This window comes from Phaethon lepturus, unplaced genomic scaffold (assembly GCF_000687285.1).
Source record: "Phaethon lepturus isolate BGI_N335 unplaced genomic scaffold, ASM68728v1 scaffold603, whole genome shotgun sequence".
In the NCBI taxonomy this organism is placed as follows: domain Eukaryota; kingdom Metazoa; phylum Chordata; class Aves; order Phaethontiformes; family Phaethontidae; genus Phaethon; species Phaethon lepturus.
The window spans coordinates 106600-119676 of NW_010531045.1; the positions used below are offsets into that span (position 1 = coordinate 106600).

The 13077-nt window shown below is 37.8% G+C and overlaps 1 protein-coding gene across 1 annotated transcript in view; it reads left to right on the top strand.

Annotated features, from left to right (window-relative positions):
* Window positions 1-9644, top strand: part of VWA8 (von Willebrand factor A domain containing 8) — a 106055-nt gene extending 96411 nt beyond the window's left edge. The window contains exons 24-25 of the mRNA XM_010284418.1: window positions 1838-2043; window positions 9211-9644. Of these exons, the coding sequence (XP_010282720.1) occupies window positions 1838-2043; window positions 9211-9366 (362 nt within the window). The 3' untranslated portion in view covers window positions 9367-9644. The remainder of the gene's footprint in view (window positions 1-1837; window positions 2044-9210) is intronic.
* The last annotated feature ends 3433 nt before the right edge of the window (window positions 9645-13077 follow it).

A 13077-nucleotide genomic window follows, 5' to 3' on the forward strand; every position in this document is an offset into this window, starting at 1 on the left:
TGTAGTTGCCAAGCCACTCTCCATGATATTTGAAAAGTCCTGGCAGTCGGGTGAAGCCCCAAGAGACTGGGAAAAGGGAAACATGGCACCCATTTTTAAAAAGGTAGCAAGGAGGACCCTGGGAACTACCACCCTGTCAGCCTCACCTCTGTGCCTGGGCAGATCATGGAGCAGATCCTCCTAGAAGCTGTGCTAAGGCACAAGGAGGACAAGGAGGTGATTCGAGACAGCCAGCATGGCTTCACCAAGGGCAAGTCCTGCCTGACCAACCTAGTGGCCTTCTAGGCTGGAGTAACCACATCAGTGCACGTGGGAAGAGCTACGGATGTTGCCTATCCGGACTTCCATAAGGCCTTTTGCATGGTTCAACACAACTTCCTTCTCTCTAAGTTGGAGAGATATGGATTTGGTGGGTGGACTGTTTGGGGGGTAAAGAATTAGTTGGATGATCACATCCAGAGGACAGTGGTCAATGGCTCAATGCCGAGATGGAGATCGGTGATGAGTGGTGTCCCTCAGGGGTCTATATCAGGACCAGTACTGTTCAATATCTTCATCGGTGACATAGACAATGGGATCGAGTGCTCCCTCAGCAAGTTTGCAGACGACACCAAGCCGAGTGGTGCGGTTGACACGCTTGAGGGATGGGATGCCATCCAGAGGGCCCTGGACGAGCTCGAGGAATGGGCCTATGTGAACCTGCCAAGTGCAGGGTCCTTCAACAAGGCCAAGTGCAGGGTCCTGGCCCTGGGTTGGGGCAACCCCCAATATCAGTACAGGCTGGGTGATGAAGGGATTGAGAGCAGCCCTGGCGAGAAGGACTTGGGGATGCTGGTGGATGAAAAGCTGGACATGAGCCGGCAATGTGCGCTCGCAGCCCAAAAGGCCAACCGCATCCAAAGAAGCAGGTCAAGGGTGGTGATTCTGCCTCTCTACTCTGCTCTGGTGAGACCCCACCTGGAGTCCTGCGTCCAGCTCTGGAGCCTCCAGCACAGGAAAGACATGGTCGTGTTGGAGCGGGTCCAGAGGAGGCCACAAAAATGCTCAGAGGTCTGGAACACCTCTGCGGTGAGGACAGGCTGAGACAGTTGGGGTTGTTGAGCCTGGAGAAGAGAAGGCTCTGGGGAGACCTTCTTGCAGCCTTCCAGTACTTCAAGGGGGCTTAGAAGAAAGGTGGGAACAGACATTTTAGCAGGGCCTGTAGCAATATTACAAGGGGTAATGGTTTTAAACTAAAAGAGGGTGGATTTAGACTAGGTCTAAGGAAGAAATTTATCCCAATAAGAGTGGTGAAACCCTGGCCCAGGTTGCCCAGAGAGGTGGTCAATGCCCCATAGATCCCTGGGAACATTCAAGGTGAGGTTGGACGGGACTCTGAGAAACCTGCTCTAGTTGAAGATGTCCCTCCTCATGGCAGTGGGGTTGGACTAGATGACCTTTAAAGGTCCCTTCCAACCCAAACTATTCTATGATTCTAAGATTTCCCTGCATCCTGTTGTGTTTTGAAGGTGTTTACAAATTGGTCCCGTTTAATCTGTTATTCTTTCTTTAAACCTATTTTCTTTTTTTCCGCTTTCATTTGACTTTTGTTTCTTCTTGAAGTTAATTTCTCCCTTGTGATCACCTTCATTAAGATGACAGGAGGGATCTCCATGTTTCTGGAACCTCGATGTTCTTCATAGCAAGTTTGTCCCTCACAGTTTGTCTTGTTTTGTTGGTACTCAGCATCCTCTTTAGCCACTGCTTTTCCATGTAAGGTGCTGTGTGAAACTTAAAGGAGCTGTTGTGATACTGTCTCTTTATAAATTACTTAACTGCATACTTTTTTTTCTTTTAGGGGACATTTTTAGTTGCCATGCTGTTGATAATCCCAAACCACAGTCTGAACTGGCTATGCTTAGACAGTATGGTCCTGATGTTCCAGAGCCAATTCTTCAGAAACTAGTGGCTGCTTTTGGAGAACTCAGGAGCCTAGCTGACCAAGGAATTATTACCTACCCCTATTCAACTAGAGAAGTTGTCAATATTGTAAAACATTTACAGGTACAGTATGTCAGATTTCATTGAAAACCTGAGTTCATCACTACTGTTTTTTTTAATGCTTGAAGGTTTTTTCGAAAAAGACACCATTATGTTCATGTACTTTTATTTCATTCTTATTAAAAGTTTTACATTTTGAAGGTATCATCATATTCAGATTTTCAGGTAGTCCGAGGGTAAGGATCACAGATATACACAGGCAGATATTTTTTCCCTATGTTTATTTACAGATATAAAAAAATCCCCTGGGAGTCTGTTTTTCTACTATGTGAGAAAATATCACTTTCATACTGTGAATACAGTATGCAATGTTCATTCTAGCCTTCATTATAAAATTCCAAAATACAGCACACAATACTTCCAGGACACTGCAACTGCTCACTTTATGCTGCTATAAAATTTTAGGTTATAATCATTTCCTGGGGAAAACAAGTTCCTGCTGCATAACAGTGATACATCACTGGTGGAATTTTTCTAAGGAAAATGTTAGATGGATAACAACTTAGCAAACAGTTACTTAGGATCCATGATTGCACGCATTTTAACTGATTTAATTCTGATTTAATTATGTTCTTTTTATTTTAAAGATTATAGCAGAGAGTGACTTCTGTCTTTATAAATTGAAGTACACTTTTTGTCTGAAGTTTTTGAAATATAAAGTGTCTTAATGGTCTTTGAGGGATCATTGCTGTTTTATTCTGTTTTACTCTGTTTATAATCATAAAATCGGTAATTTGTTAATTTCTAGACTATTTCATGAATTACTGAATCCTAGATTAAAAAAAGATTAGTGGAAATATTATTGTAATTATTAAAATTATAATTTATCACAAATTATTTGACCTACTGTTTCCATGTTTAACACTGCATATCATAACGGGGTTGCATGATGGTTTTGTGTTTGTGCTCATGAACATATTCACATGTATTCATCCATATACACAGACATTTAGATCCTGCAGCTTAGAATTACTACTTTTAAAAACCTTCAGTTCATATAGATTTCTGGGGAACATAGGTTTTTGTACTTTGTACTCTGTGGTCCCTAGGGTGCAAACAAGGTCTTGAGACAAAGTAAATTGGTACTACTCTGATATCAATAATATAAAGACAAAATAATGCTATCTTTATATACTAAGGTTATATATAAGTTTCTATATACACTAAGGTTTAACAAAATTTAGACCTAAAAGCTGAGGAATGCATCCAAGCAAACACATAAGCAAAGTAATTTATTAGGATCCATTACCAGGTGACATTTGTTGGTATTTGTTTACCAAACTGGCAGAACATGTACATGCTGATCTCTAAACACAGAGTTATATTTGAAATGAAAGTGGGAAAAAAACAGACTTGAGGAACGGTTGTTGTGCTGCTGAAAAGCTGGTGTTTTAGGGTTTTTGTTAAACAAATTCCTCCCTGTCTTCACACTCTTTGGCTGTCCCTGCCTTCCTTCCTAGCTTCTTTCCTTCATCAGCCATCTCCAAGTAATCTGAAGTTGCCCTGTCTTCTGTCACCAGTGGATGTGGAAATACAGGACTTAATTCTTTTTTTCTTTGAGTGTGAATGGCATGTAATTGAAGATTGGAAGAGCTGCATTGCTAATTGTCTTAAGGTCACCTTCCGCTTCTGTCTCCTTCCCTTAACCAGATTCATATGGTCATTTCAACCTGGGCATTGGGCAGGGAAGTTTCCCATCTGCTGTTTTTCACCTCTTTCAAAGTCAAATGTAAATATCCAAATAAATCTCCGTCATGCAGCTTTGATTTCTTCGGTAACGTTTGTTTTCAAGATCCCAGTCTCCTTGAGAGGATGCAACATTTTGTTTACTGTAACTTGTTTTTCAATCTGAATAATAAAAAGGCTGGGAGTAGCCAAATGTAAACAATGAATATAAACATAATGGTTATTCCAAAGTAAGAAGCTTTTAGGTCTTCAGGTAGAGAAGAAAGACGAAGGAGGGAAATGAGTCAATAAAATTGCTGGTCCTTAGGAAGGAAGGAGGGAAGTTAGTCATGTTGTTAAACAATTTCCCCTACAGCAGTTCCATAGTCTCACTCTCTTTGTACTATTGTGTTGATTTTCTTTCATATAATTTTGGAATTTTTTCTTTCTGCAAAAAAGGATTGGATGTTTTGGAGAAAAAATTGCTTTTGATTGCTGTTATCTGAGAGTGCATCTGAGCATCGGGACTAGTCAGTTAAAAAATACTCTGATTACGTCAACAAATTATTAGGCTAATCTCTGCACTCTGATTAATTGTGGTGTTCATCGTAATAGGATTCTGTCTATAGTGTAGTTGCAAGAGTATCTCCCCATAAAAATTATGCAAGTAGGGAACCTGTAGCAATTTAGTTGCAGCTTAGACACTGCATTCAGAGCTAGGTTGCCTCTATAATAACTTTTTCTTAAGGAAAGGGTTTTTTGGTGAAGCTCAAGGTACCAGACTAGTTTGAAGGCCTGAAACTGCAGGCACAGGGAAAGTTCTCTAATGCAGGTGCCTAACTTGGTTGCTGCAACTATATCTCCCCACAGATTGTATAGGGAATTTGGGTCTTGCAGCTCTAGATTGCCGGTGACCTGAATATAGCCTTTTTGTTTCGCTCACCTGCAGTTTTTAAGCCTGTGTCAAATGTCAGAAGTATTGATGCTAATTGTGGCTTATAGGCAAGCTGAGATGCTCTGCTTTTGCTGCCTTGCGTTACCATACGCTGCCTGTAGCTACCGGTGTATGCTGTGACTGCTTCTCTGCAATCTGATATGCTAGTTTCCACGAGACGTTGTTTTGCAACATCAAGATTCACTCCATGTCCCTGGTAGATGTCAATCAGGCAAGCCACGTTAGTCCAGATAAAATGGAAATAGCTTTTTTACTGACTCTATTGAGTTTGGGAAGGCTGAGATTTTTCTGATAGGCCTTCTTTTTTGTTTGTATCTGAGATTGCTTTCTAATAGTAGGCACTAGTATAACAGTTTTCAAGCAGTAAATGTCTAAGGTACCTTCTGGCCCTGAGGTCTCCTAATCATCAGGCTTTTAGGCCTGTTCAGTAAGCTTTGGTGCTAAGATAGTACATTTTCCTGTTCAGCCTAATCTCGAAAGGAAACTAGGCTTATCAAATCACAGTTTGTATCCTTTGCTGCCAAACGCACATCAATAATAACCTTTTACACTTTTGGCCAACCACAGTGAATCTCAGTTACCAGTTTTCAAAGATAATTAGGTTTCTGCTGGTTTAATCAAAATCAGCGGCTATGTGACAGAGAGGAACAAATTGAAATTAGTGTCCCTGTGAATGAAAAGGCAGGGAGAGAATTCAGCTGATTTTCTTGGCAGTAGACGATGCCTACTAAAGACATGAGCACTGGTTAATCAATTGTCATGCCCATCGCTCAGGATGAGCCATAGATGTGGTGCTTCTTGCCGTGCTGACAGGACGACTGAGGAGGCACAGAGAGAGCCGTCGGTTTTCAGTGAAAAGGCATCGGGGATACAGGGGGAAGCCAAGGGCATGGAGGAATGAGCTGGTACGGAGAGATCTGTTAGTGTTCGTGGGGGCAAGGTGGGCCTTTGGGATGGTGCTGGCAGGGTGGGAAGCGTGACGGCATCTGAAGGCACTCAAATATATAGAGAAGTGTGTGGTAGTGAGAACACAAGGTGGAAGTCTAAAACAAAAATCTGGACTCGTTACAGATTGGATACCAGATAATTTGTCACTTTGTTTTCAGGGTAGTGGTAGAAGTACGGTAGACCTCAATGTGTGTAGCATATTTTAATTAAGATTCTGTATTTGTACTAGGAAACTACTATTTTGCTGATAGCTTTTAAGCAGTCTGTAGCAATACATGTACTCATGGAAAGTTAGATCCATAAAAATACGGATTTTTCACTAAGCTGAAATCTGTCACATTCTGTATCAAATAAAACATTATATATATATGAATTAAAAATATATATATGAATAAAGATATATAAAAGTATTAAAAACAAAACTTGTGTTACTTACTACTTTAAGGAATAGCCAGGAATCTAAGCTGTGAAAGCACTCTAAGGTACACACAGAGGTGTTACTTGCAAGGGGAAGAATCAATGAATGAGAACCAGACAGACTGATGAGAGATCAATATTTTCTCCAGTAATCTGGTTTCAAAAATCAATAGAAACCAAATGATTTTTTTAAATGTTAACTCAAACATTCAAACTTTTTTTTCCTCTTTTTCTTCAAGTGAGGTGCCATTGCCTTTCTTCAATAAGCAGTTGTCCAGGCAGTTATTAAAAAGTGGTTGGATATATTCTGATTGAAACAATAGAGTTCTGATTTTTTTAATAACTGAAGTAGAGGGCCTTCTGACAAGTGGCTTGGGTTCAGAATACGTTTTATTGACAGCAGCGATCAGTTGTAGCTGAGGAAATAATTTTTTATGGTGTTCTACTGATACAAGAGGCATGGAACTATTGAGGCAATTCATTGAGGAGAAGGGTGTTGATGTCAGATGTTAGGCAATGATTCAGAAAACATACTTGAACATACTTGAAGACTACTAGTGAAAACCAGATAACATTTGAAGCACTTGACCAAGGTTTCTGCAGTATCTGGTGCAGGGCATGTAAAAGAATAGGTCATGAGTGAACGAGATAGCTTTGTGCCAGTTTCTTGGTTGTGTTTTACAGTGAGAAGGGAAGAACACAGAAATGCAGTATTCATCACTGTAAATGTTCTAAAATAATTACTTAAGGAAAGGGTTTGGTTATATAGAGTATGCACAATTCTGGACATGTTTTGTTCTTATGATCAAAAAGAAGACACACTTGAAAACAGACTTGAGATAAGGTCCTGCACACTGGGTACTAAGTAGGTTTACATGCTATTAAACTTAACAGTGATGTACATTTTTATAAGTCTGTGGACTTTTTTTTTTTCCCAATATGATGTTTACTTTGACTCCAAGGTGCAATTTGTATTATAGAAATTAGTACTTTCACTACTAAACATTGTCACAAACTTTTCGCATTTATGTTACATGGGAAATGTTTACACAGTCTTTAGTTAGAATAGCAGTTGGGAGAAATTTTATTTTTAGTACCTGTTTCATTCAGTCAGGAATGGACATTGTAACCAGGATGGCACAGGCTGTAGAACAACTTCATATTATCCCACAAAAAACTTGTATTTTGCTAAGCTGTAATAATGCAGAGCTCCTAATAGATTCCTCATGGACAGATTTAAAAAGCAGGACATAGTCTGGCGTGCTTTTATACCAACACTAGTACTGAAATATTCTGTGGCATGTACACCACAGATTAAAAAAAGGTTTGTACAAGCCTATTTCTAGAAGTGGTATTCCATTCTACCACAGTAACTAGCTAATTTAGTATTGCTTGTGTCACAGATATTTTATTTCAGGGATTAGATGTTTATTAAGTTGGGAAAATACTAAAAACCTGACAGGCTGATGTTTGATTAAGAATACACATCAAAACATCTATGCAAATTTTCTGTTTTCTTCTATTTTAGTTTTTATGCACATCTCAAATATCTTTACTTTTAATATATTTATAAATTTCTCCGACACTTGTGTAAGTCTGTTTTTCAAGTTTTTGTATCGGTCTTGCTCACTAATGGGGAAAAAACAATTAAGACTTCAACTCCCTAAAATACTTCTTCACATGTTTATCTTCATCACTGTAAATGTGCCATACAGATAGGGGCATCCAGGTCCTTGTCTCAAAGATCTAGTATTTGAATGAAAGGTGTATGAAGAAAAAGTTAAAGGTTAAATATAAAAACCTTCTCATTCCCCTCTCTCACCAATAAAGGTAAAATAAAGCAGTTAGGTGGTAAAGTTCTGGCATAGATAGTAAATTGGTGATTATTTTTTTAAATTATTTTTATTTTATTTACTCCATTTATGTCTTAAAAGAGTAAGATGATTTTTTCACATCTTTTATTAAAGAGTATCTGTGAAAAGGCCCAGTGACTTAGCTGTATCAACATGTTCAACTTAAACAGCTGTTTTTATCAATGGCAAGTACAATCTAAATTTCGCACAATACATATTCTGTTTAAATTACCTAAATGTTCCTTTAAAAAATAAGCTTATTTAAGCCTGAAGTTATGGCTGCATACATTAAGGTCCATGTTTGTTGGAATCTGCCTTAATTTAAATAGGGACAGGTACATGTTTGCTGTTGGAATTTCAGGGTAAATCAAAAGACAGTGGAAGTTACTGACTAAGCACTTGGAACCAGTTTGTGGAAAGGCTAAGCCAGCTTTTCACACCTTTAGTGTCTGCAGGTACCCAAAAAACCTGGTTCTTCATTTCAGTTTATTCCTATTACATGACTTCAATTGACTGCTCAGTCAAGGCTTTTTAAGTCTTGCTGGCTCCTAGGTCTTAGGGGGAAATGAGAGGCAGGAAAATGTGTTTTCTTCTTGCAGAGCAATAATTAAAAGGTATGGGAATATGTGAGTGGCAGTTCTGAAACCCAGAAGAGCACACTGGCCTTAAATCATCAGTCCAGTTCAGTAGCAAAACTTCCTTTGTTGGAAATACTAATGAAAGTTTGGTAATTTTTTTTTTATGTACACAGCACATTTCGAGTAGTAGTGTTCAGTAAGAAAACAAATGGTCGCACATCTTGAGTGAATTTCTGTTTCTACTAATATTCATCATGATCCAAAGTAATTTTTATTAAGTAAGCAGTGTATCTTCTGCTTTTCTGTATTCAACGCTGAGAATCAGAGTTCTTTAATGTATTGTGTAGTCAAATTATATGAATATATATGTATTTCTGTCAGATCTTTATGGTTAGCAGAAAGCAGTTGCAAATCTTAAAAATACAGGCTATGTTTAATTATATGTCCCAATGATTACACCCTTTTGTTATGTGGATAATGAAGACAATTCTTTAAAACATGAATGATGTTGATTATTTAAATAATTGTCTCTTGCTTGTTTGTTTAATTCAGGTTTAGTGTCAGTAACTTCATTCTGACTTGAAGCAATGTACCCTCTTTATACTGGAAGCTAAAAAAAAAAAGATAACTTGAATACTTGTCTAAGTTGAGCAAAGTTATTGTTCTAACTATTCATTATAGAAGTATTTGATTATATGCTGTAACTTAACAGATATTCAATAAAAGAACTTTGGGCATCTTTGTTTCTTCACAGAAATTTCCAACTGAAGGACTGGCAAATGTTGTTCGAAATGTATTTGACTTTGACTCCTACAACAATGAAATGCGTGAAATTTTAATCAGCACTTTGCACAAATATGGGATACCCATTGGAGCAAAACCGACCAATGTACAGCTGGCCAAGGAGTAAGAATAACATAAGATATATATTAAGAAGACAGGTCTCTCATGATCACTTTTTTATAGTGTGTTATCTTGCTGCTAACTGATTTAAAAACCACCTGGAATACTTGAAGTCAGTCCTCCTCTGGTTCAAATTTATATTCCTCCAAATAAGTTACAACAATATAAATTACTTTATGATAGAGTATTTGCTTATTACTAATATTTAATCTTTAATGTCCATGTACATATTGATAGCTTGTATGGTAAACAGATCTATATTAATAAAGGGAAATACTTGTTTCTTCTCCTGTGTTTTTAATTCAGTTGCAACACATTTCTGTCATGTTATTTATCACCTAAATCAGGAGCAAAAAAAAATAAGTTGTCTTCAGTGGTAGTGGGATTTTATCTTTGATACACATAAAAGGCTCTACAGAAGTACTTCTGCAGAATAGGACAATGCATGTAACCGCTAAGAACCATTTTTGTATATGTCTGTTTATCAGTTACCAGTTGACATATTACATCATATACTTTTTCAGAGGTTAGAATCAAAATAGCTTTTTTTTAAGACTAAACTAAATTATGAAACAGATTTAACTCTTTCTTTTCCAATTCACAGATAACAGGCTTAAGTAGATCATATTAAAAAGCAGTTAGAAAACTTACTCTGGCTTGAACTCTAATACATAATTTATTTATGGAGAAACAAATATTTCCCTTTCATGAAGAAAGCTTTATGGATATATGGAAAATTGAGTTTGCTGTGGGACATACATATTTTATATTTGCTAAGGAGGGACTGATTCTTATGACATGATGCCTTGATATTAGGTGTCTATGTGTAGGTTTCTCCTGCTGGAGCACCACTGTTACTTTATATAACATCCTACATATAACTATTAAAAGAAGATTGGCAATGTAATGACTGTGGTGTACCTTTTAATTCTGATGACAGAAGAATTACATGCCTAGGGAACCAGTACTGGAGCAACTACAGTGTCTGTCAAATTGACAGTACACACTTGAAAGTCTTGCTGTAGTTTCTTTGCTAAAAGTCACCTGGTAATTTCAATTTTAAAGAATTATGATGTTTGTCATAGTTTTTGAGAAATTTGCACTTTATATAATTTTTGGAAGTACTAGATGTGAGTTTACATGGGTAGATTGGAGAGAATTTTAGTAACAACAAGGTCAGAGGTTTAGGAAACGTAAGAGAAAGACTACTGTAATTGTGAACTCTTCAGTTTAGAAGTGAGGAGATAGAAGACAGATCTGATCATATTGAATTAGGGATAATCACCTGATCATTTTTAATCCATCACTGAGGTTTTATAGGACAGGTTACACCAAGGATGACAGACTTACAAGACCCCCATAAGATGCTCATCAAAAACTTCACTTGACTGGCAGCTATGAGTGTGTACTCTGTACACTGAAAGCCAAGAGGAGGAGAAACTACAGGAGCAGTTCACACACAGTTGATAAAAGCAATTTTTTTCTTAGATCTCACCATGCAAGATTGCGACTAGGCTGACAGCCTGGCTCTGATGATCCAGCAATCTTGGTCTCAGTATCTCACTTCCATCCATCACAGCTGACATTTCAGGTTACCCTACTGCTCCATTCCAAGACAGCCTTGCTGTTGGTCATGAGATTTAACCCTGTGGAGCTTGTAAGCCATCTGGAACACAGCTGGATCACCTTGAATTACAGACATATCTTTCAGGAATGGTTTAGGCACAGTTGATTCTGCCTTGGGGCAAAAGAACATCTAGATAATCTCTCCAAATCTGTTCCAGCCCATATTGCAAACTCCTGTGATGGACACGGTGATGCAATTGGGTATGGTGTTTGGACCACTGCAAAAAAGGTACTTCCTGAAGCAGCTATATGTTTAGAACTGACCTCCTCTATATTGTTTTCCAGGAATTTGAGATTAGGATAATGGTGCTAATCTAGTCTATCCCACTTCCTTCAGAAAAGATGCAAGTTAATCTAAAACCTTCTTAAGTGATTTTTGTCATGTTTCATGCCTGAAAACCTTCAGAGGTGGAATTCTGTAACCTCCCAAAGCAAGTTAGTCTTGTTTCTAAATATCCTTGCCATTTGAAAGTCACCTTTAGACTAAACACATCCAGTTCTCTCAATCTTCCCCCTTTTTAAAGGTCTCTGTTTTTTTTGGTTTTTTTGTTTTTTTTCTTTTATGCTCGCCCTCTCCACTTGATTCATGTCCGTCTTTAAGCATTTTGTGTGAAACTGGGCAGGTTAGTTTCTGCTAGAGCTCAGAAGAGTAGTGTGAGAGTATAGAACAGAGATGTATTTCATGCAGCAGTCCCTTTTAAAAACCCCAGCAGGTTTGCATTTGTTGCAATTTTTAACTCACGTCTAGTTTTCTAAACATGAACCTCGAGATCCTATCTGTGCTTACCCCATCTTTGCTTTATGTAATCAACTTCCTTCGTGCTTACACTTTTCTTACTGTATTGTATTTTTTCAAACTAGTTCTCTGACTTAGCAAGATCACTTTCAGTTTTAAGCTTGTTTTCCTCCCTGCTCATAGTCTCTCATGAGTTGGCAATCTGAAGGTTTACTAGGCATGTCTGCAGTGTCCTAGTGACAACAGCGTACCCCCACGGAGGTTTGTTTCTGTGCTCCAGTCTTAATTTGCAAGACTTTTAAAACTCACTAGCTAGCATAATAAATTGCTCAGTGGTTCTATTAAGTAATGTGAAACCTAGGATAATAGTCCAAACCTCTTCTGCCTGAGGATGTTATCATACCTGTAGCAAAATGATTGCTATTGGTAAGAATAGAAATCCTGTACAATTAAGAAGTTTTTAGAATCAGACGCATTTCCAGGAGATTCTAGGACAGGAAAATCATTATACTGAAATGCTGACTCCTTTATACAGGTAGTTTCTGGCATGTCTTAGATCAAACAATTTGTGAATTTTTATTTTCTTTTTAAAAGTTTTGGGGATGTCTGTCACCTATTACTTAATCTAAACGAAAACTTGAATAAATCAGCATGATTTAAATTGCTGCTGTAAAAATAACTGCTGTAAATGTAGGAACAAAAATATGAGACACACGAGCAGCACATTACAATACAGGGTCTCAACAGAAGGAACTTTGAGGGTTGTATCCAGCTGAAATTTAACAGATGGTACCAGTATCCCTTATGGGAGTTTTAGCTTAGGCTCTGGAATTAATATACCTAATCTTGGAAGGAAAGATTAGGTGGTGTCTAATGACAATTTAGAAAAGCATTCTTGCAGTAGTTATTTTTTCAAGAGAGAAATTAATTTGTAGATGCTAATCTGTTTATTTCCAAAAGTAGTATCATATATGAGACCTGTAAAGTAATGCTTTACTTGGGCTTTTTGTTTTCCTTCAGGGCTTTTTTTTTTCCCAGATAGGATGACCATTCTTCAAGGCACTGACATGTTCAGTAGTGTCAGATTATAACATCATGATATTGTCTGTATCTCCTGGTATCACCTGTTCAATAGTTTATAATTTTTATCAGTGTTGTGTATAAAGCAGAAGGCTTGTCTATGATGCTTTGCCAAGACGTAGTGGGTAAAATGGATTACTCATTGTACTAACTCATTATCCTTCTTTACGTACTATTATACTTTGTTTTTCCCGTTGACATCTGTTATGTCACATTTGTCTGAACTCATGTTAATCTGCCATTTTGCTGCGCGGTTCAGACCATTTGCAATTCCTA